At 40.6% G+C, this 24,865-nt stretch overlaps 1 protein-coding gene across 1 annotated transcript in view; it reads right to left on the reverse strand.

Annotated features, from left to right (window-relative positions):
- The window catches only part of LOC148502643 (scavenger receptor cysteine-rich domain-containing group B protein-like), a 51,457-nt gene that overhangs the window by 3,871 nt on the left and 22,721 nt on the right, over positions 1-24,865 (reverse strand). The window contains exons 3-9 of the mRNA XM_088449493.1: positions 21,155-21,460; positions 20,759-20,830; positions 17,772-18,086; positions 16,763-16,843; positions 16,608-16,682; positions 8,150-8,461; positions 1,580-1,657 (exon numbers count right to left, since the gene is read on the reverse strand). Coding sequence (XP_088305619.1) covers positions 1,580-1,657; positions 8,150-8,461; positions 16,608-16,682; positions 16,763-16,843; positions 17,772-18,086; positions 20,759-20,830; positions 21,155-21,460 — 1,239 coding nt within the window. The remainder of the gene's footprint in view (positions 1-1,579; positions 1,658-8,149; positions 8,462-16,607; positions 16,683-16,762; positions 16,844-17,771; positions 18,087-20,758; positions 20,831-21,154; positions 21,461-24,865) is intronic.

Genomic DNA, 24,865 nt, shown 5'->3' on the forward strand with positions numbered 1-24,865 from the left:
AGATTTTCTGATACTTATTTGTTGCTTTTATGTTTTCCAACCTCATCTCTCAAAGAGAGAGGGATCCAGGATCACAATTTGTCAATGGACCTATAATTATATGGGCGGCCATGGCTGGCTGTTTGCTCTGTTGCAGGTGCTGTGGACAGTCTTCAAGTTGACCAGAGTGACCTTGGTAAGTATAACTCTTTGTGTGTGTGTTCCCTCTGTAAGACAGGCCTGTCTGATGCACATGGGGCCTGATTCAGCATTGTGCACTATTCCCACCACAGCTGCTATCCCGTACACAGCTGCTGTGCGAAAATAAGCAAATGTCTCAGCCTCTGTATTGTGGCGCTCAGAAGCATCTTTGTAAATCCAAGCGCCTACGTACAGAAACGCAGCATCGTACGCAGATCATTTGATGTTTACAGTCCTGAGTAACTGTATGGTCACACAGAATGGCCACGGGAAATGAGACAACAGAGCCATGTTTACAGCATAAGGGATAGCAGATGCATGATGTGACACCTCCAAAAACGGTTGCAACATGCCAGCATTTCTAGTCGACACTCCCCATTACCTCCCCCAAACGCTCACTGACTGTAAATCATACTGCGAATAAATACTCACTGCGAGCGACTACGGTAATGTATCTTGACTCATGCAAAAACATTGGCACAGCGTACTGTACAACCAAGGGCATTTCCCAGTAGATCAGTTAATGTGTCGGTGGTCAGGGACGTCAAGAGCCACGCCGGGCCTGGAGGGAAGGGGACGTGGCCTAATCGCGGGAGGCTAGAAAAACTTATTTTTGCACTGCCGCTACCAATGGTAAGAGGGGCGCTGTGAGCCCCTCAGCCTGGTGCAAAGCCGGGGGGGGCGCGATCAATGTTTGTTCCCCCCCACAGGCATAGGAGACTGCTGCGCCTGATGCTTAGCAGACACGAGCAGTCTCTCAGTGCAGCCTAGCACACAGCAGCGTGGGCCCGGGTAATTAGTACTAGGATACCTTCCTTTATACCAGGGATGGGCAATAAGCAGCCCTCCAGCTGTTGTTGAACTAAAATCCCAACATGCCTTGCAACAGTTTTAGCATGGCCAAATCGCAAAACTGTTGCAGGGCATGCTGAGATGTGTAGTTCTACAACAGCTGGGGAGCTGCTTATTGCCCACCTCTACTTTATACAGTAGTTATGGTGGCACATATTCCAAATACAACCCTGAAAGAATGCTCTACAACCTGTGTTGCCAACTTCTCAACAAGGGTCTCCGGAAGACAGGTGGGCGGTTCGGGGGTACATGGGTCCACAATGACACAGTTCAGTACAAATCATGTAATCAATTAGCCCAGACTGCCCACTTTACTCATAACGTGGCATTCAGTGGGTGGCAAAGGAAGGTTCTGGAAAACTTGCCTACTCTTCCCAAAGTCTGGGAGAGTCACACAAAATTTGTGAGTCTCTCGGATGTAACGGGAAAGTAGGCAAGTATGTCGTGCTGGGTGTAGCTGGACAACATCTCCCATAATAAATAGTAAATACCAAGCCAGTTACTCAAGTTAAGTTCACTAAAGGTAAAAGATATGGGTAATACAAACCATCTTTTGAAGGCGTTGCAGATTCAGTTGTCACTTCAAAGCTGCTTCCTTTGGAAAACAATTCTGCATCTCTCACACCTAATAATTGCAATAAGATAATTATTTCAAATTTTACAAAATATTAAAGATTAATTCGTAAATTCAGTAAGGTGACATTTTAGGATAATGGTTATAGAAAAAGACAAACTCCTGAGCCAATTTGTTTCAAAAATACTTCAAATATGTTACACAAGGGTAAACTAGTTTCCTACAACTTCTAACCTTGTTTTCTTCATTTTACTAGGATGTTGTTAGCCATATACTGTACAAGCTGCACTAATTTGAAGTTGAAGTCAAACCTGTTAGAGAGTACTATGCTCTTGACACTGGGCCTAATTCAGAGCCGGACGCTATTTGCGCTCGCTCGTTCAGAAAAAGGGGCTGGCTATTTAAATGAACCGTTCGCTCTTTGCGGTCTGTTCACGCCTCTATGTCTGAACGAGCAAACAAAACATGCGAACGTAATTTTGAAAAAAACGCCCCCTGGCCGCTCGCATCATACGTCATGTCCGCTATTTATTAGTTTAATCGAGTACATCGAAAGGCGTCTGAACTGCTCGCTATTCTTGTGGTTGGTTTTTCCTACCACAATCATGCGAGCAGTTCTGACTATAAAATAACCAAGTGACGTGGTCAATGATGCTGCTTTGTTAATTATGCACACCCATAAAACGCCCGTTTTGACCTTTAAGCACGCCTGCGTTCGGATCTCCACTCCCCGTTTTCAAGCACCTTCCCCTGTTACCACCCACAAACGCCTCATTCTGTCACTCAAAATAGCAGGCATTCGCTATTTAGCGAGCACACGATTTTCGGCCGCACTGACTGGTTCGCACATGCGTATTAAAATCCGTACGCATGCACAGTTGTGCGAACATCGGTAGGAACGAATGAGCGGCCGCTTTCGAGCGGCTCTGAATCAGGCTCACTGTCTCCTCTCTGTTATACAAATTGAGCACTAGGACCCAAAGGTATGACTTTCGACCTGGCACATGCATGGTGTGATGCACACTACTGTGTAAAGTGTAACAGTGCTGTAAAGACATACGGTATTTGGCTCCTCTCAGGTGTTACTCTGCATATACTGCTTTTACTCTGAGTTTTACTGCTATCACACACATCACTGTCTTACCACTGTTAACTACTGCATTACTGCTGTATACTGCTGAGGCCAATAAACCTGCAAACCTGCTTAAGGACATCTGTGTGACCTTACTGTACATCCACTTTTACATTCTGCTTGACACCTATTGTGACCACCCAGGTCTCACCAAATAGGTTATATCAATAGGTTATGGGACCAGGCACCCGAATGTGAAATATACAGGAAGCTGGCCTCTTGGATCAGCACAAAAAAAATGAGTAGTGCTCCTGAAAGCATGACCTTCACCAAGCTAAGAGATTCAGAGAAGTATGCCATATGAAAGTTCGCTATGGAGATGCAGCTGTGGAAGAACGCAAATAATCCAGGGGATAATCCATATCCTGATGTAGTTGATAGAGTCTTGGGAGCTATTGACCTAGCTATGGAACAGCACATGTATTCCATAATTCATAAGAAAGTGTCAGCAGATGACATGTGGATAGCTCTGAAAGCAAGGGTCTCATGAGGAGAATAAAACTGAGGCGTACATTGTATGGTACCGAATTGAGTGCATGCAGGGATATGAATGAGTACATGGACAAGATGTTATCCATATCTCAGCAATTGACATCTGTAGGAGTCCAGGTGGATGATGAGGAAGTTGTGATGGCAATCCTGCAGTATCTAATGCCTGAATTTGATTTCTTCATTGTGGCTTTAGAATTCAGTATAACTAAGTGATCAATAGAGATCATGAGGGCTAAACTGCTGCATTTCCATAGATGCATACCAGCTGAGACAAATGCTGAGAGCTCCGATTTACTCACAAAGGGCACTGAGCCCAAAAGGCCTAAGTACAAGGGTTTCATTTGTCACAAGGTAGAACATAAAGCCTTTTAATGCAGACTGAAAGATTCAAATGGCATGCAGAAGAAGCGTGATAAAAGGAACAAGTCAGCTTTAAATGTAACAGACAGTCATAGGAAGTATTGCTGGTACATGGAATCAGGAGCCATGCGGCATTTCATTTGCAATCAAGAATGGTTTACATTGTTCAGCACGTGTGATCCTATAACATTCAGTGGAATTGGACAATCATGGTGCGTCTGAGAATTAGTCACAGACATCTAGGATGTGTTATTCATACCAGATCTGGGGACAACCCTCATTTCCATAATTATCCTAGAGAAAAAGGATTCAATGTCAAGTGTGTTTCGGTAAAAAAAAAGAGGGACTGTGATAGCAACAAGAACACGGTGTCAGCAACTATACGTCCTAGACACAGAAGAGTGTTGTACATTGACAGACTCTGAGACAAGCCAGTCTATGGAGCTGTGGCACAGACGGTTAGGCCATCTAGGGAATGATAAAGTCCAGAAACTCCTTGATGGAATGGTGATGGGACAAGCTGTAAGCAATACAGAGAAACTGGCATGTGAGAGCTGTATAATGGGTAACCAGAGCTGAGGCATCATTGGCATTGGTGCATACAGACATGTGTTGCAGATGAAAGTGATTCCTGACATTCATCAATGCCCACCCAAGAATGACACACAGTTACTCTATCAAAGCCAAGAGTGAAGTAGTAAACAAAATTGCAGACTAAAAAAGTCTGAAGATCATGAGATATGACAATGGCGTAGAATACAAAAATAAAAATGTAGCCATCTTCCTAAAGACATAATGGCATTGAGCATCAGCTAACCATTGTGTACATGACAGAACAGAATGGACTCAGTGAGTGAGCCAACCACACAATACTGGAAATCGGACTATGCTGAGTGAAGCAGTGTCTACTGCATTATACTAAGAATTATGCACCCACAGTAGCTGTAAAAGGTAAAACAATACTAGAGATGTGGTGTGTGAGTAAGCCAAATGTCAATCATATCAGAGTCTTTGGATGTAGATCTTATGCGCACATTCCTAAAGAGAAGAGACACACGATGGATCCCAAGTCAGTGGAATGTATTATGTTTGGATACTCCCAAGAAAGCAAGGGATACAGACTGTGGAGCATTACAAATAATAACTCTTTAAAGTACAGGGATGTAGTATTTTGTAAAACAGCGCCACCTAATGTGCAGCTGGAACATGAATCACAGCAGAAGTTTGTTTTGTTGGATATACCAACAGCTGGAAGTGTGTCTGGTACCCAATCACAAAACAGGAGTTCTGTAAGAAATAATAAAGGAAAGCCCCCAAGATATATTATGAAGAGTTTGCAAATATTTCTTTCAGTGAACCACAATATCCAAGAGGTAAAGTCAAGCAATGACTGGGAGGAATGGAAATCAGCAATAGACAACGAAATGGCATTAGTTATATATGTGAACTCTTGTTAACAGGCTGAGTCACTGCAAGACAATCTAGAACAAGAGGGTCTTCTGTAAAAATGTGAATGTGGTCGGAACTGTTGCCTGCTACAAAACCCATTTTGTTGCTAAAGAATAAACGCAGAAATCCAGGATTGACTACGGTGAAATCTTCTCACCTGTGGCAATGTCTAGTATAATACGTTTATAGTCATTGCTATATCAGCTCTACCAGTTACGCTGGGTATACAATAGACGATTTCTCAGACGACATGCCCAACCTGACAATACGGCTAATGACTCCATGCATCAGAGTGCGGCATTGGCCAACATATCGGGCGGTCGGGCACTGGATTATCTATTGTGTACTGGCTGCCCGATATGTTGGCCTGTCGGGGAGGGGGTTGTCCATCGCATCGCTGGGTACACATATCATCTAATGTGTACCCAGCTTTAGACTTTGACTTTGAGCTTTCTTAAATGGAGAATTAATTGAAAATATTTATATGGAACTTCATGAGCATTATGATGAGAACATGTTCCAAAAGGGAAGTGTGTGATTGTTAAAGGAAGCTTTATATGGTCTGAAGCAAAGTGGCCATTGTTTGTATATTAAGTTAGATGCTGTACTAATGTAGATGGACTTTGTATGTTCAGAGACTGACTACTGTCTATACCTCAAAATAATAGAGCAGAACTGTTCATTGTAGTAATATGTGGATGATCTGTTGTTAGCAGGTCAGGAGAAACACATAGCCAGTGTCTTGCATCTGCTGGAGCAGAAATTCAAGTTGAAAGACTTATTGCTTGCACATCACATGTTAGCCTTAAGAATCTTGCAAAACTTGACTTGATCAAAGTTGATCACCAAGGATATATTGAAGCAGTATATAACAAGTATGCAATGTCAGATGCAAGACCAGTCAGTACAGCCATTGACAAAGGCACTAAACTTACAAAAACCATGTCACCAACAAGCAAAGTAGAGACTGAGGATAGGAAAACGGTTCCTTATCAGAGCGCTGTTGGAAGTTTAATGTATGCAAGTATTGGAACTTGACCAGACATTACACATGCCATAAGCCAAGTGAGACAGTTTGCCATTAATCCTGGGAAACAACACTGGATTGGAATTAAAATAGTTCTAAAATTTCTAAACTTCCTTTAAATTAGAATTTACAAAGTATGGGAATTCTGAACTAAAGTATTTCTGTGATTCTGACTGGGTATCAGATTGCGGGTGACAGTCATCCTTACATGGGATGTCTGTTTGTACTGGCAGGTGCAGCCGTCAGCTGGGCGACCAGAAAGCAAACCACTGTTGCCCAGCCACTACTGAGGCAGAGTACATGGCACTTACAGAAACTGCTAAGAAAGCCCTATACTTAAAAAAGACTTGTGAATTAAGATGTGAATGACATCTTTTGTATGAGGATGAGACTATCAAAATAGAGTGTGACAACAGAGGTTCAGTTGACTTGTCCTACAGCATCAAGCACTATGGTCAGTCTAAGCACATAGCTATTAGACATCACTTTATCTGTGAGTTAGTGAAATCTGTCAGTGTTACCTTTGTAGCGAGTGAGGATAATGTCGCTGATATGTTGACAAAGAGACTGATATCACAACTCCTGAATGTGTTCCTAAAGAAGTGTGGACTGGAACATACTTGATATGTGTTGATATGCTTTCATGCTTTCATGCTATTGTTTTATTGTATGACCCCAAAAATGTTTTCAGAAAGGACTTTCCTGACATAGTCAAGTGAGGTAAATGTTATGTGTTTTATGCAACCAGAGCCGGGGGGGGGAGCAGTGCAGACGTACAGTACTTAGCTTCTCTGAAGTGCTACCCTACATATACTGCTATTACCCTGAGTATTACCGCTACCACAGACATCACTGTATTACCACGGTTACCAATGATAACTCCTGTACTACCGCTGTATACTTCGGTTACCAATAAACCTGCTTAAGGACATCTGTGTGGCCTGACATCCACATTCACATTCCATTTGACACCTGTTGTGACCACCGGGTTGGGTATGAAATACCGGCAGTCAGGATGCCTGCTGTCAAAATGCCGATAGCAGTATGCTGATGCTGGGAATCCTAACAGGGGTCGGGTAAGTATGTTAACCTTCCCCCCTGTCCCCCCTAACTCTCCCTTCTTGTATCCTAATCCTAACCATCCCCAACCCACACCCTAACCCTCCCCGTTAGTGCCTAAACTTAACCCTCTCCCCTTGGTGCCTAAACCTAGCCCTCCCCCTTAGTGCCTAACTAACCCCCCCCAGTGGTGCCTAAACCAAATCCCCAGCCAAAGCTTAACTCTAGCCCCCCCATAGTACCTAAACCCCCCCATGGCTAACAGCTAAGGACACCTCGGCTTACCTTCGATCTAGATGCAGTCTGTCGGAATTATGGCATCGGTCTGAGGGCTGGCGTCGGGATTTAGCCACCCACGTTAAATCCTGGGTCAGGACTCCGACACCGGGATTTCAATAGACGCCGTCCCGGCCATCAGTATTTTAACTACATCCCGTGACCATCTAGGTTCCAACCGAAAGATTATAGAAATAAAATCTAGTTAACTAACCCATAAGAATCACTCCTTACCAGTTTGTGCCACATGCTCCATTCTCACCTGCTTGTGCCCCACAAGCTTCCTTCCTCACCTGTGATCTGTGGAGTTGTCTCATGACATGTTTATGTCACAGTGACATTAGAACTTTCTTATTATGAAGGGGCACTAGCCTCTACTGTAACAATGATTGACAGCAGGGGAAGGCAAGGGCCTGACACAAGACATTTCCTGTGTCTGAAAAAAAAAAAGGGTCAGAATGGGTTTTCATCACATTCTTGACCCACTCTAGCCCTGGGTACAGGAGGCCAATTAGTTTGTGAGGGCCCCAAGGATAATGTCCTAGTTGCTCCACTAATTATCCATCTCTGCATAATAGGTATGTTTTTAGTGAATGGTAGAGGGAGTGCATTTTTTTCATTAAATGTGTAATAATACATCTAACATGAGCAAATTATTAACTAATAACACTTGCCAATTGCCATATAAAAGAGAGCTTGTCTAAGCTAAATAAGAAAATTCTGCATTTCATACTTCTTGCAAACACACCTTGACAGATAACACCTGCATCCTCGTGATGTCCACAATTGTGCTGGCCCCAGCCTAGGTTGAAGCAGTCGATTAGGTCTTTTTCTGTACCAACACAATCTACATTGTCAAGGAGGATAGGACCACTGCCATAGCCAAAATAACTAAGTGTTGTAGCTACAATGGCAGGACCACAGCCCATCTGCTTGCAAACCACCTGCGCATTGTTGTAATTCCAGTCATCATCACACACAGTTCCCCAAGTGTTTTTGTACAGAACTTCCACTCTGCCCTGGCAGCTGCTGTTTCCATTTACCAGTCTAATGCTGCCACCTGGTGAACAAAGAATAATGTAAGTGGTGCAGCAGAATTAAGTCAGTTTTACATTTCTCATACAGTGTTTACAGTTTTTGCTTAAATAGGTGAAATATCTTTTTCATTTATAACAATTTTGAGAACAAGGGGGAGATGTTACTAAGCCTTGGAGAGTAATAAATTGGAGAGAGATAAAGTACCAGCCAATCAGCTCCTAACTGCCATGTTACAGTTAGGGGCTCATCATGCGTTTCGCGCTACCCTATTACGTACCTTTTCGCATGTGCGCATTCTTCATAGTCAAAAGTGGTGAAAAGATTTCACCATCTCAGAGCAGGTGAAAATTTGTGCAAAACCCCTAATTTTGGCCAAAAATGTTGGGACTTGGTTCAGAACCCCTTGGACACCCCCCTAATGACTAATTAGGTCAAAGTATTTTTTTAATTAGCTTAATTCGAACAATAATGAGTAATGACATGCCATGTTTGGGGTGAAAAAGTAAAAATTATCGGGAAATGGGTTTAAAGTAGTGGAATTGGTATTTTGGGGGGCTGTATGGATGGGGCAGGTGTTTTTAGGATTACAGGTGCACGTAACAGGTGTATTTTTAACATTTTTCAAAAATGCACTTTTATGATACAAAAACATACTTACACCCATGTTAATGTACCCCCATTTTAACTACAGCATTTACATTTTCCCAAAAAATATTACTTTCTAACAATTTTTTCACTTGTATAGAAAAACACACATAACAGCAATTTCACACAATTTGAGAACCCCAAACTGTTTGATTATGGTTACTAACAGACTTCTATAATATTACCCTAAGTTGACCTTTTTTGGGGGTACAGGCAAACTTCCCCATTTTCAGCAGTACTTTTCACCGCTAACGCCAAGGTATTTTTTCGGACAAATGCTGCATCATGTCTTTTACAATAGGATTGCGCAAATGCGATAGATGCAAAAAGTCACACATTCGGGGAACAGTGCGCAAAGTTTTTGTCTGCTGAAACGTAACATTTTCACGTCTAGTTGAAAAACTTAATATTATAAAAAAAAAATGAGGGAAAAGGGGATTGGGGATAGATTAAATACACAGGATGAATAAAGTAGTCACTCAATTTAAACGTAAAATTACCAACAATATTATAATGTTACTGGATATAGAATTCCTTTAAAGATAATACTGTGTTGTTGGTACACCCAAGAAAAAATACAATGTTATATTTTGTTCAATATTGCACAGGCAAAAAGAATGAAATTTCCTTTTTGGGGCACTCTTTATATAGATAAATCTTATGATATGAATGTAACTTATCAAAACATACCTTTTATTTAATGTCTTTAGAAAAATAAGTGACATAAAATCACGTCACTACATGGGTAGAAAATTATAAGGCGAACATATATACAAAAAAACACGAAATGAGATAGAAAAACAGTACACTCAAATCAGTAGTGGTTATGTATTGATAATATTTGTTTATTAACTGGGGAAAAGAATGAAGATGGACGGTCAAAATTATTGTACCATCTGTCTGTTGTCTATATTCTACAAAGAGGGAAAAAATGTATATACATCTCCCTCTGTTGAAATTAACCAGTATAATCCACAAAATTGCACTTATCCCTGAAAAATAGCAGTGCTTGGTTAATTATTATAAAACGTAATGGTTATTTAATCATACAAAGTAAACAATTTGACTTAACGATGTTATCCAACATAATCCACACAATTGCACAATTCCCTGAAAAGTTTGCAATTAGATATTGCACGTTTCAATATTGCATGTATCCCTGTGTAATGGTTATTTAATCATACAAAATGAGCATTGCACATATCCTTATTCAATTTATGGTAATTTGCATTAATAAACCATTGGGGTAATTATCAATAGCAATATTGCACCTATCCCTGCAAAGTGTGAATTGCTGTAAACAATATATAGATATTGCACATGTCCCTGTGTATCCGTATTCATAACATAATAATTTTTTGACATAAAAGTATTGCACGGATCTAAAGAAGAACAATAATTGAATATTAACCTTGAGGCAAGCAATTTCATGAGGTATGGAAGAAAAGATGTAAGATCATATGAGAAGACCATATAGTTGTAAATCCAGCACTTTGTACATAAATGGGGATCTGTTGTCCTAATTTTAAACTGAAAGAGTGACTTGTATTTTTTATCTCTTGGAAATAGATTAGTGATAATATCTTCAATTAGATTATTAGTAAATGTTTAAAAGATCATGATATTGAAGATATATTTATAAATATCATGTGTTGCTCTGGGCAGAGCGCATTTTTGTTAACTCCATTAAAATATAGGCAGAGAAAATAATAATGACACAGGTTATATAGCTGTTTGCACTAGAATAAGTTAAAAATAGGGCACAAAAGTGTCCCCCACTTCTGCTTTCACTTGTTGTACATCTGACCTTGCACTGGACAAGTGATGAGAGAGTGGGAGAGCTGGTGTCCACAGAAATTAAAGTATAGTAGTGGGTTGTTAAAGATCTAAATAGGGAGTTAGGTCAGTGATTTTCAACCTTTTTCAAGTCGAGGCACACTGCGCAAAATTTTAAGATTGCCAAGACACACCATCCGGCGATGCAGCGTGTGCGACCTATGAAAGAACAAACACCCGCAGGAACAAAACACACTACATTGGCCCCTGCAGGAACAAAACACACTACATTGGCCCCTGCAAGATCAAACCACACTAGATTGGCCCCAAAGGTATAAAACAAATCACATTTACTGGCCCCACAGAAAAAACCCCCATCACATTGGCACCCACATCTAAAAACCCACACTGCTCTCCACAAAGAAAAAGCACACTGGCCCCCACAGAGAAAAAAAACATTGCTCTCCACAGAAAGAAAAAAAAAAGTATATTGGCTTACCCCACAGGGCTGGCTGGCTGCGAGCAGGATGTGCTGGCTGGGTCACTGGTGCAGGGCGGGTGGGAAGAGCTGGCTTTGTCACTGAGAGCTGGCTGGGTAACTGCTGGGCCACTGGCAGGGCGGGCAGAGTTGGCTGGGCCACTGGTGGAGTGGGCGGGCAATGCGGTGTGCATGACCTGTGATGTCACGCTGCCACGTCTAGGCAGTTCATGGCCCGGGCACGCCTGAGCCTCCCAGAGGAGCGCAGCGGCAGCCCGGGCCATGCTATTGTATAATGTGACCGGCGGTCAGGCGGCACACTTCACAACCGCTCACAACACACTAGTGTATTAGGTAGTCACTGATGCCAAAAGGTATTGCAGGGACCAGATTCACCCTAGATCAGTCAGGTCAACACTTGGAAAAGGAAAGATAAGTGCTTACTTTACCTGTGAGATGGTCTAAATGCGGCTAGTGTCTGGCCGCCCAGCTGCTGGTGCTAACAGAGGGAATCCCCGTCAATGCAGGGTCAGCTATCGTAAATGGAGCATGTGCTTGTGCTGCGGGTCAGCTTGTCAGCTGTTTCTGCTTGTCTCCCTCCATGCAGTATCACTAAATGCGGCTATAATCTAGCCGCCGAGCTGCTGATGCTTATGAAGGGAATCTCCGTCAGTGCAGGGACAGCTGGAATGAAAAGAGTATGTGCTCATGCTGCAGGTCAGCTGATCAGATCCTTGGTGGGTGGGGCTTTGTAGTTTGATGCGCGTTTTACCTATTGGCTTGTTCACAAACAAGACCTAATCTCCATAGCACTGTTGTCTTTATTTAAGGTCTAAGTCAGCCAATGACAGCTGTCAGGGGGGTTGATTGACTGGCTTAGAAGCCAATCATAATCAGATGGCTCTGAAAACCAATTAATAGGTTAGAGTTGGTGATGGACAGATTATCATACCAATTAAATAATATAATGGAACTTATCCAGCAATTGCTAGAAAGGGAAAAGGGAGAAAATACATTATACAGCATGATCAGAGAATTAAAAAAATTGAGGTTATCAATGAAAAAGCACTTATATATCAGAGAGGTGTAACATGAGAACTCAAAAATTATATTATTATATATATTTGTTAAAAAATTATTTCTATAGCAGCAATTAGTAGAATTTATGAACATATTGTCCCAATAGTGATATCACTATCTTATTATTGTAATAGTAAATAAATCAATTACATAATCTCAAATATGAAAAAATCTATATATTTTTTTTAAATACAGTATATATATATAGGAAAATATTTTGTTTTAAGGGGTTTTAAAAGTAGTACGTGAAGTGAAATCTAGTGAAGAAAAAGTATGAACAGAAATGTGAAAGTGATAATCACAATAATTATATTTGAAATGAAAAGAAATGAATATTAATGATTATAAAGTAATGCTACTAAATTAAAAATTAAGATGATGTGCACTAGTGCTAAAACTAAGGTGTAGAGTGTTCATCCCTCTGTGAAATTGTTTGGATGAAAAGTATTTTTTGTGAAAGGTGAAACAAAAAAAAGAAAAAGAAAAATAGGGGAATTTTTTGTTAATAAAACCTAGCTGGGTTACTGTGAAAAATACTCTAAAACTATTTATAATGATATTACAGGAAGACACTGAAATTTATATTTTTGTTCATACCAATTGGAGCAATGCTCCCCAGTCTGAACGTCCAGTAAGTCTCTTTTTTCAAGAGTTCTTTATTAACATCCCCTCCTCTAATACCAAGGTTCAAAGTTTCCAAACCAAAGACTTTTAAGTCCTTGATTGAACCGCTGTGTTTCATGTGGAAATGTCAGGCCACCCTAGTAAGTTGCTTCATCTTACTAATGTATGATCCAGCATGTCTAACATTGCCCAAGTGTTCTAGAATTCTTTGTTTGAGCATTCGTGATGTGATTCCAAAGTATCTCCGCCTGCATGTACACATTATGCAGTAGATGACATCTGCTGCGACAGTTGATATAGTGCTTTAATTGGATGTTTTCTCCAAATTTGTCTTTAAATTTCTTGATGTTTATAATGTAATCACAGATTTTACAAGACCCACAAGGATATGTTCCTGTTGTTACTGGTGTTCTAGAAGGATACTTAGTATAGTGACTCCTAACCAGGTGATTCTTTAGGTTCATGGACCTTCTCCAACTCATTGCTACTGTTTTATCTAATTTTGCTGCAAGATCTGAGTCAGAGAGAAGAATGGACCAGTGTCTTTGTATAGAATTTCTTATTTCCTTCCAGTTGTTACAAAAAATTGCCTAAAAATCTAATTTTGTCAGGTATTTTCTTTTCGACAGTTTTGTTCCCTTCAAAAATAACGTTTGGTTTGGGAAGCGAAATGACGGGCTTGTTTAATGGTCCTACCACTGTAGCCTCTTTCTTTTAATTGATTAGTTAAATCCACACTTTTGGTTTTTAATGTTATGTCATCAGAACAATTCCTATGTAGTCTCAAAAACTCACCGTTGGGTATATTCTCCAAGGTAGGAGGAAGATGGGAGCTTGAGTGATGCAGGAGGCTTTTGGTTGCTGTTTGTTTTCTATAGAGCTCTGTGGCTATCATGTTGTTCTGACTTCTATAACTTCTTAAATCCAAAAGGCTATACTAGTGAAGCTGACCTCGTATGTAAATCTAAGATTTACACTGTTGTTGTTGAGGGTCTTAATAAACAGATCTAATTGTTCCAAAGTACCCTCCCAGATTACCAATATATCATTGATATATTGAAGCCACGTTGTGACGTATTTAGTCAAATGGTAATTTGCCTCACTAAATGCCACCTCTCGTTCCCACCACCCAAGAAATAAATTGGCATACATGGGGGCACAAGCTGCCCACATCACAGTACCTCTGGTTTGCAAGAAAAATTGGTCATTAAAAGTCAAGTAATTTTTGTGTAGCACAAAATGCAGAAGTTTCAAGAGAAATTTGTGGAAATCATCCATGCCTTCCATCATCAAGAAAAATTTGATGGCAGCTATGCCATCATCATGACCAATTCTGGTATAGAGTGACTCTACATCTATGCTGACTAGTAAGTTATTATCACTCAGTTGGATAGCATTAATTTTCCTGAGTACATCAGTGGTATCCTGAACATAGGAGGGAAGTCCTGTCAATTGATGTCGTAAATGCATGTCTATGAATATGCTAGCTTTTTCAGTAATGCTGCCTATTCCTGATACTATCAGTCTGCCAGGAGGATCTCTCAGATTTTTATGTATTTTAGGGAGCAGGTAAAAAGTGGGAATTTTCGTATTGTCCACACTCAATGGTGTATTAATGCAAATGACCATAAATTGAATAAGGATATGTGCAATGCTCATTTCGTATGATTAAATAACCATTACACAGGTATACGTGCAATATTGAAATGTGCAATATCTAATTGCAACCTTTTCAGGGAATTGTGCAATTGAGTGGATTATGGGGCCTATTCATTAAACGTAAAAATTCAATGGAGATAATTAGCTTTAGAACTCTCATGGAGTTCTAGCTAATTATAGGTGGAATTCATCATTCCACCTCTCCATAAGTATCTATTCCGAAAAGCTGTCATTTTTGCGATGACAGCTTTTCGGAAAATAGATACTTTTCCCTCTCTACACTACCTTATCGCGTCTGGAAACAGTGCTGCGCATGCGCTGTTACATCTGTAAAACCAGCGCATGCGCAGCACTGCCTACAGATGCGGTAAGTTTCGTACCCCCCCCCGACCCCCCCCACCCCCCTCCGCTCACCTTCCCCCCCCCCGACTTACCTGTCCGCGCAGCAGCCTCTGGCTCCATCCTGCTGGTCTGTCATGTGGTTTCCCTGCAGACCACATGACAGATTAGAAAAAAAAAAACATTTTTTTTTCTTTTTCTAAACTTTCTTGTGCTCTGCTGGGGAGCACACATGACAGACCAGCCTCCGGAGCCTGAGGACGGAACAGAGCGCCGGAGGGACTCGTCGGGGGACCTGCACACGCGGATACAGGTAAGTGGATTCTGCTATTCGCCACCTCACAGTGGCGAATAGTAACTGCATCAAATTCCGAAAATTGATAATTTTCGGAATTTGATGAATACCATAATTTCCACATCCCCATACTAATGTATGGGGAGTGTGGAAATTAACGCAGGGGGACTTAGCAAGGAGATATCTGTGATATCTCCTGTGTTAAGTCTGTTCATGAATACCAAAATAACGTTATTTAAGGAAAATGTCCTTAAAAACGTTATTTTAGTGTTGATGAATAGGCCCCTATGTCGGATAACATCGTTATGTCAAAATATTCAATTTGTATGATTAAATAACCATTACACAGGGATATGTGCAATATTGATACGTTTTATAATAATTAACTAAGCACTTTCACAGGGATCTGTGCAATTGTGTCATATGTTCATTTATTATATCTACATATTGTATGATTAAATAAACTACCACACAGGGATACGTGCAATATCTTTTCAAGGATTTGTGCAATTGTGTGGATTATATTGGATAACATCGTTATGTTAAAATGCTCATTTTGTATGATTAAATAACCATTACACAGGGATACGTGCAATATTAAAGCATGCAATATCTAATTGCAACCTTTTCAGGAAATTGTGCAATTGTGTGGATTATGTTGGATAACATCGTTATGTCAAAATGTTCACTTTGTATGATTAAATAACCATTACACAGGGATACGTGCAATATTGATACGTTTTACAATAATTAACCAAGCACTTTCACAGGGATACGTGCAATTGTGTTATATATAACTGCTATTTTTCAGGGATAAGTGCAATTTTGTGGATTATACTGGTTAATTTCAACAGAGGGAGATATATATAAATTTTTTCCCTCTTTGTAGACTATAGACAACAGACAGATGGTACAATAATTTTGACCGTCCATCTTCATTTTTTTCCCCAGTTAATAAACAAATATTATCAATACATAACCACTACTGATTTGAGTGTACTGTTTTTCTATCTCATTTCGTGTTATTTGTATATATGTTCGCCTTATAATTTTCTACCCATGTAGTGACGTGATTTTATGTCACTTATTTTTCTAAAGACATTAAATAAAAGGTATGTTTTAATAATTTACAATCATATCATAAGATTTATCTATATAAAGAGTGCCCCAAAAAAGGAAATTTCCTTCTTTTTGCCTGTGCAATATTGAACAAAATACTTAATATTATGCAAATTTAACAGGTGTAATGATAAACAGAAAACTAAAACTTACTTTTTCTTCCTGGCTGAAAAAATGCCGTGGTGAGCAAATCTTTCTCAGGAAAATGCAGGCCTCCACCCCATGTAACTATGCACAGGGAAAAAAGCACAAGTTACATTCTGTACACAATTCTATTGGAATAGAGGTAAAATGAATGTATTTTATACCTGTTGCTGTGTCAGTGAGTGACTCTGCAGTGTCTCCAGCTACAGGAGTGATGTTTGGGGTCGTAGTTGAGATACCAAGCCCTGGACAATAACACAATAGTACATTAACATATAATATCCTCTGACAGTTCACTAAAGATGCATAAAAAAAACAGCTATTTAAATAAAACTGAGGAGGAAGAAAAGTGTGTTATTAATGAAGATCTATTTGCCTTATGGCACCCAAATGAGCCATTATCACTGTAAGTTATTTACCAGGGGCCTGATTCAGAGATGGACGCTAATGCTGTCGCAGCTGCGATTTTGCAAGAAACAACAGCCGCTAGAATATGCTAATAGTTTAAAAGTATACCAGAGCATAAGGACGCCCACTGCTGGCTTCTCATCTGTGTATGAAGTCGCGTCTCTCCTGACACACAGAGAGCTCTTATGCTGTTTAGGAGATCGCAATGGCTAATTCATGCACACCCATGTAACAGCGTTTAAATGGTAAAACACACCTGCATTTTCCTGACCCCCCTCCCCCCCGATACCCCCCAAAATGTTGACTACCTGTCGCTCACTTTGCAAATGGATCCTCAACAATTGCTCAATCTGGATAAAAATCGCCAATGCGTCCGTCTCTGAATCAGGCCCTAGAATCGCAGAGCAATAACTGACAATGTATTACATAGTCACCCTACATGTAAACAGAATAGACAGGGATCATAAACTGTTTCCATGTAACGCCAATGTTTTCATGTACCATGCTAAATTTCAGCAAGCATATCATCGATTTCTGAACATTGAGCAGTCTTATTGACTTTAGGGTCTGACTGCTCTCTGGTGAAGTGCACCATGCCTACATCTATATCACTTTTCTTTGTGAGTAGATTCAGTACCCTCTACTGAAATGTATATAACATAGGTAACAAAGGGAGATTGATAGTTAACTACAGTAGGGTATTGTAATTTCCATTAGTCACATCATTGAAATGAACATTAGACAGCAAACAGTGCTGCAATTTACCAGCACAAATGATTCCAGCGTCTTCGTGGTGGCCACAATTGTGAATTCCCCAGCCAAGGCTGTAACAAGCTGACAGGTAAGGCTCTGACCCATCACAGTTCACATTATCCAGTAATATTAGGCCAGTTCCATAACCAAAATAAGCATTGCTTTTGTAGTCCAAGGCTTGACCACAGCTAATTTGTCTGCATACAACACTTGCGTCCTTTATTCCCCAGTCGTCATCACACACTGTACCCCAGTTTCCCTTGTAGAAGATTTCAACTCTTCCTTGGCAGGCGTCAGCTCCATTGACCAACCTGATGCTGCCATCTCCTGAAATTAAAAAATGAACAGTCATTGGCCACTTAAATGACTCAATATTTACAGTAATTGTAGAGCACAGGTAATGTGATACAATTAGCAGAAACTAGCCATTATCAGGCTATTATGTAAACCTACAATAATCTCAGAGGCAAGCTAAGGATAATTACAAATGTATAACATATTGCGGAGTATGTACATTGATTTTCATAGGTAGATTTACATCCTTCTGTTTTGTCAAATGCAACAAACAAATGAATAATACAAGTGTAGATATTTATAATTTAGAAATTACATTGCACAATGATTTTCATAAGTAGATTTACATCCTTCTGTTTTGTCAGATGCAACAAACAAATGAATAATACAAGTGTAGATATTTATAGTTTAGAAATTACATTGCACAATTATTTTACTGGATTTGTGAAGTTCATCTGCCTCCTGCTGGCCATAAATATAACTGCATATTTTATTATTTCTGTTCTTAACATTTTATCAACATCATTTCCTAATCTGGGGGGAATCTGGGTACCTAAAAACCTCTCCACTCCCTCCAAAACACATTCACAATCCCTATGGTGACCTGAAGCTCATTTATTGCACAGAATATTGCATTGCACAAGTCTGCATTATTTGCTCACTACATTATTATTATTATTATTATCCTTTATTTATATGGCGCCACAAAGGTTCCGCAGCGCCTTACACAGTACATAAATGAGCACACAAGAAAAACAGTTAATAGTAATACAAAACAATGCAGGACAAGGACAAGGTTATAAACTCAGCTGCAAAACACAAGCAGCAGGACATGAGCAACCAGGTGGTAGGTGCCATTGTAGGGAGTTAGGAGTAAATTATACTATAAGTAGGGGGAGGAGAAGCACGTGAGGATGAGGGCCCTGCTCGTGAGAGCTTACATTCTAAAGGTAGTAGTAGTAGTATTATTAGTAGTAGTAGTATTATTAGTAGTAGTAGTACTAGTAGTAGTATTATTATTAAACATCAAAGTGAAAGGCTTCACAAATTCCATTATTGCAAGTCAGGTTATTAGTATTAATTTTAATCGCCAAATATCCTGCTACAGAGTATATAGTCAAAGAGACTGCATGGCTACTGACGGTGAGTCCATGGTCTGTGTGCCATATAGCATCACATGTGAGATCATGGAGAGGAGGCTGCTCTGCACTCCTGACTATTTACAGACTCCTTGACAGCATGATGTATCTATCAGGCTGCCTGCCAGGCTTATGGTTACAACACTGATATGATTTTCTGTTAGAATGATGTGTTGGCTATTAAATGCTGTAATAAGAAATTTGGGGATGGAAATAGTTTTAATGATAAATTTATCGGAAAAAATAATTTATTGGAAACAATACAATGAAATAAGGAAGGGTGATGTGCATGTGGGAGGTGGTGGGGGGAGTTATATGGAAAACCTGTGGTTTTATACCCACAGTTATAGAGAACCTTTGATGAAATTGCTACATGAAAAAGGTGGAGGGGTATTATTATTATCTTTTGTTTATATGGTGCCGCAAGGTATAGTGGACAGGTGAGAAGTGTTTTGGGGAGAAGGGTGGTAGCAATGACTACACCTCCCCACAGATTCCTGGATCCGCCACTGTAGCTATAACAAAACAATACAACAAAATGCTGGATGGAGTTAATAGGAGAAGTAATGGAAGGGTAGATCCAATAGTGAAAATTTGCTTGGGGGAGAGGGAGGAGTAGAAATAAATTGACATTCAAGTAGGTTTACACACAGGATCAGAGTTGCTGGTGGTGGATAGGAGACAGGAAGCAGGGGCACACCGGTGATAGGGATAGTGCTAGTAGTAGAGAACAATGTCAAAGGGTTCTCTCCATGAGGGCTTAGCATCTAAAAGGAGGGGCATAACCAAATGAGGTTGGGTATGAAATCCCGGCTGTCGGGATGCCGCTGGTCAAAATACAGACAGCGGCATCTCGACAGCTAGAATCCCGTAACCCATAGGAAGTAATGATAAGTATTTTTCAAACCCCTACCCTAACCCACTCTCCCTGTTGCCGCACTCTAATCCTAACGCTCACTACCCGGTGCCTAACCACGTTACCTAACCCTAACCTCCCCCTAACACCCTGATACTTACCCTCGGGATGCCGGCGGTCGGGATATTTGTGCCGGGATCCCGTCCTGTCGGGATTTTGGCGCCGGTATTCAGACCATCGGCATCCCGCACGCTGTGATGCCGACTACATCCCACCAAGAGGGTGAACTGGAAAAGTATGTGGGATCAGAGGATGAGAGTAATGACTTATGAGGAGGGCTGAGAGGGATATATGAAGCGGTGAGTCAAGTGGCTGTTTAAAGGTGTGCATACTGTAACAGACTCTGATAGGGAGAGGAAGAATTATAGAGCATTGGGGCAGTACAGGAGATCTTGGATGTGGGAGTGAGAGGAGGAGACCAGGGCTGAGGTGAGAAAGTAGCCAGTAGAGGAACAGAGTGGGCAGAGAGAAGTGTGCACAGAAGTGAGGAGGGGGATGTAGGGAGGAGAGGCATGAATATACTGTAGCAGAGACCTCTCATGTGATCTTTGCCCAAGGCCCAGTAATTTTTCCAAATGTACTGTGAACAATTTGAAACAAACAATGCACATACACACAACACAACTGCACTCTGCACAATTTTAACTTACGTAGACCATTTTGCAGGGATGCTGAGGTTGTTTTTGTGGATATACCCTTGTTACTTGGTGTAGGCAATATTTCTGAATAAATAAATACATAACAACACGCAGTAACAGAATATTAGTCATTAAACATTATGAGTTTTGCTAATGTAGTACTAGAAGTAGGACATCCTAGCACGGGTATAATTTACTTCTTCACAGACATAGAAGAAGTAACAAACATTCCCATAAAAAATAAGATATATTTTTACATTGTATATTAATATCATGCACCACATATTAGGTAAAAGGAAATAACTGGTGCACATTTGTGTAGTGGATGCATTTGAGCTTTTTAGTAAAAAACGTACAACATAACCTTTTAATTCTTTTCCATGACAGACCGGAACCAAACCTTTTTACCATTACAGGTGACAGCAACATCCTCATAGTGGTAGCAGTTATGAATTCCCCATCCAAGGCTCCTGCACTGACTCAGTGCTGTTTCTCTCCCTTTGCAGTCCACATTATCTAATAGAATTGGTCCAGTTCCTTGGCCAAATGAGAGCCGGTGAGGTACAGTAATGGCGTTGCCACAACCCAGTTGTCGACAAACCACATTGGCATCTACAATGTCCCAATCATCATCACATACTGTCCCCCAAGTCCCATTGTACAGAACTTCGACTCGGCCTTGGCAGCGACTCTCCCCATTCATTAAGCGAATATCTGCAGGGAAGAGCATAGCATTGTTAAAGCATACTTTTGCCATTGAATTATATTTCACTAATAACAGTGTTTTAGTACATGTTAACATCTGTATTGCATTTGTTAGTCATGTAACTGAAAGTACTGAGTTAATTGCCATTCAAAGGAAAATCTCAGCACATGGTTAAATGTTGACATGTTCATAATGTTGACATTTAGCATGTCGACACCAGAATGTCGACAAATATTTTGCTTATTTTTAGGGTTAGGTGTAGGATTAGTCTTTGGTTTAGGGTTGGGGTTAGGGTTAAGTTTAGGGTTAGGCTATAATAAGCAAAAAGCCATGTCAACATTCAAACTGTCCACTTTTCTGAATGTCTTTATGCTAATGTCACAGCCGATTGGTATTTGTAGAGATGGCTAATCCGTTGTTGTGCATATTAAGACACACCATTGGTTGCACCATCAAATATTGCACCAGCCTTATGGAGGCGCAGACTATCTATCTGAACATGGCCACCTGTGTTAGTGCAATTGTGTCTTTACAAGTAGCCACTGACCGCAACACGACAGCAATACACCAACATCTTTTTAGCCATCTATGTTGTAGTATTAAGTCTCCGCTAGGTAGCACATCCCATTACAAGTAGCTAGGGCAGAGGTTCCCAAACGCGGTCCTCATTGCTCCCCAACAGTACAGGTTATAGAGATATTCATGGTGGCTTAATTAGTACCTCAGTCAATTTGATTTAAACACCTGTGCTCAACCATGGATATCTCTAAAACCTGAACTGTTGGGGAACCTTGAGGACCGCGTCTGGGAACCTCTGAACTAGAGTGTTATAGTACCTCCCTTCCAGGAGGGAGCTGAATGTCTGTATACTGCGGGGGGCGTGGGCCAGGCGATGATGAACGGCATTGTGAAGCAGGGGGCGGGACAACGATGACACGATTATTGCGTCACTCCCCCACCCCCCCCCGCTTCGGGGGTTTCCATCGGGTTCGGGGGGAGGATGGGTCAGTTGGGAGGCTTGCCTGCCTTTCCAGAGGGCCGGGAGCGGCACCCAATATTCAGGAGGCTCCCGGCAAAATCGGGAGGGTAGACAAGCCTGATGTATGTATGTATGTTTGTCTGTTTGTATATATGTACACTATGTGTGTGTATGTATGTGCAATATATATATATATAATGCATACAGGAGCAAATTCTTGGAACCTCCCTAATAACCATCCTAAAGACCAGGACGGCATCCAATGATATAGAACCAAACGACGGCACTCAAGACGTCTTTAAGAAATACTCCAAGCCCAGGATTATAAATCAATGTCTCAGAACATTTACTTTAGTTCTTCGTCAGGTTACAAGCTATACAAAATGAACAAACATATATAGCCAAACACTCAGTGCATTCTGGTGTAAGGATACACCCCCGGTGAGGATTCCTACATCAGAAAATAATCAGTGTAAAATCCACCACCTGAATACACTTGGTAGTAATAAAAGTAAAATTAAAGCATGGAAAGAACTTTTGGCACTTAGGGCCGTATTCAATTAGCAGTGAAAAGCCGCGATTTGCTGAAAAGTTTACACTTGAGCAAACTTTTCATCAAAAATTATTATCGTGCTATCCTATTAGCTGCAGCTTTTCGCACATGCGCATGTTGTGCAGCTAAAAGCGGCGAATAGTTTTCACCATCTCATAGCAGGAGAAAAAATGTGCAAAACCCCTATTTGGACAAAAAATGTGGGAACTTGGTTCCATTGGACACCCTCCCTAATGACTAATTAGGAAAAAAAAAATTTAATTAACTTAATTATCCCTAATAATTATATGTAATTTTTGGGGTCAAAATGTAAAAAGTGTTGGAAAATGAGTTTAAAGTAGTGAGTTAGGTAATTTGGGAGCTGTATGAATGGGACAAGTGTTTTGGGATTGCAGGTGGCTGTAGCAGGTGTATTTTTATCTTTTTTTTAAACGTACCCTAAAATTACACAAAAATATAGTTGCACCCATTTTTATGTACCCCTAATTTAACTGTAGCATTTATTTGACCCATATAACATTTGCATATAACAGTCATTTGACACAATAAACTCCCAAACCCTTTGATTCTGCCCAGTAATACACTTCTAAACAATTACCTAAAGTTAGTTTACCTTTTCTCGGGGTACAGGCACATTTAACAATTTTCAGGCGCACTTTTTAGGGCAAAGGCTGCACCACGTCTTTTGTCCGAAAACCCGCATACACGATAATGGCAAAAAGAGACACATTCGGGCGAAGGGTGCGAAAAGTTCACACATGTGCAAACTTAACGTTTTTGCGTCTAATTGAATCCGGCCCATAATGTGATACAGAAAATGCAAAGTTCACAGACATGATAGAAATATATCACAACATATTGCGTGTAAGAATATCAGTGGATGAGTTGTCTTTGTATTTCCCAGTGATAGTCCTCCAAATTTTGGATTACTATGGAACCTCCCTTGTCAGCCTGCCTTATAAAAATGGGCTTGAGTCATTATGGATCGCTATTGCGATCGCAGCTTTGATTACGCACCCAGTCCCACTGCAAAAATATGCTAATGATTGCTATCGCAAATGCCGTCGCAGCTCAACATAACGACGCCCACTTCCCCTTACTCATGTTCGTAATACCATACAAGTCTGCGAAACCATCGGTAACATTGAGCACCATCGGAACCTCACACACAATTGCAAAATTTATGACATTACTTAGAATTTGCTAGCCTCATCGCACTCAGTGAAAGCTAAAGCTGCGTATGCCATTGCAATGACTAATTTATGCACGCCCCTGCAACGGCGCTCTAACGCATTGACAAGCCTGCATTTCACCAACACCCCCTTCCCCCGTCAACACCCCCAAATGGTCAATTCCTGTCAATCACTCTGCGATGGGTCTGCGTAGTCACAGTGTGATCGCAGTGGAGCCTTCGCGCATGCGCACTGCGATGCATACGCTTGTGCAGTACGCAACAATCGGCCGTCTGCAGTTGCGATCCATAATGAATCAGGCCCAATGTCCCATATGTTTTTAAAGACGATAGCTTTATGTTCTTTAATGGACATATTTCAATATTTAGTTTTTTTAGTATCTTGGTGCTCTGATACTTGCTGATCAATGAGCCTTGTAAAGGTTTTAATTAAAGAGTTATTACTATTCGGGTCAAATGTTGATCTGGATTGTAAAAGAAATAAGTTTAGCGCATGGTGTGGTGTTGGGAGTGGAAAAATATGTTTTGAGTTTAATGCTTCTGCTGAGCTTAAATAGCTCAATCCTCCACTGTAAATGATTGCACGTTACATTGCAGTGGCAACAAGCCCCGTTGAAGTACCTTGGACCTTTTCTTGAGACAGTTGTCTACTAGATAAATTTAAAATTATGTCCTGTGTTGGATTGGTG

The sequence above is a fragment of the Taudactylus pleione genome, unplaced genomic scaffold, assembly GCF_031769625.1.
Source record: "Taudactylus pleione unplaced genomic scaffold, aTauple2 ptg000487l, whole genome shotgun sequence".
Classification (NCBI taxonomy): Eukaryota; Metazoa; Chordata; class Amphibia; order Anura; family Myobatrachidae; genus Taudactylus; species Taudactylus pleione.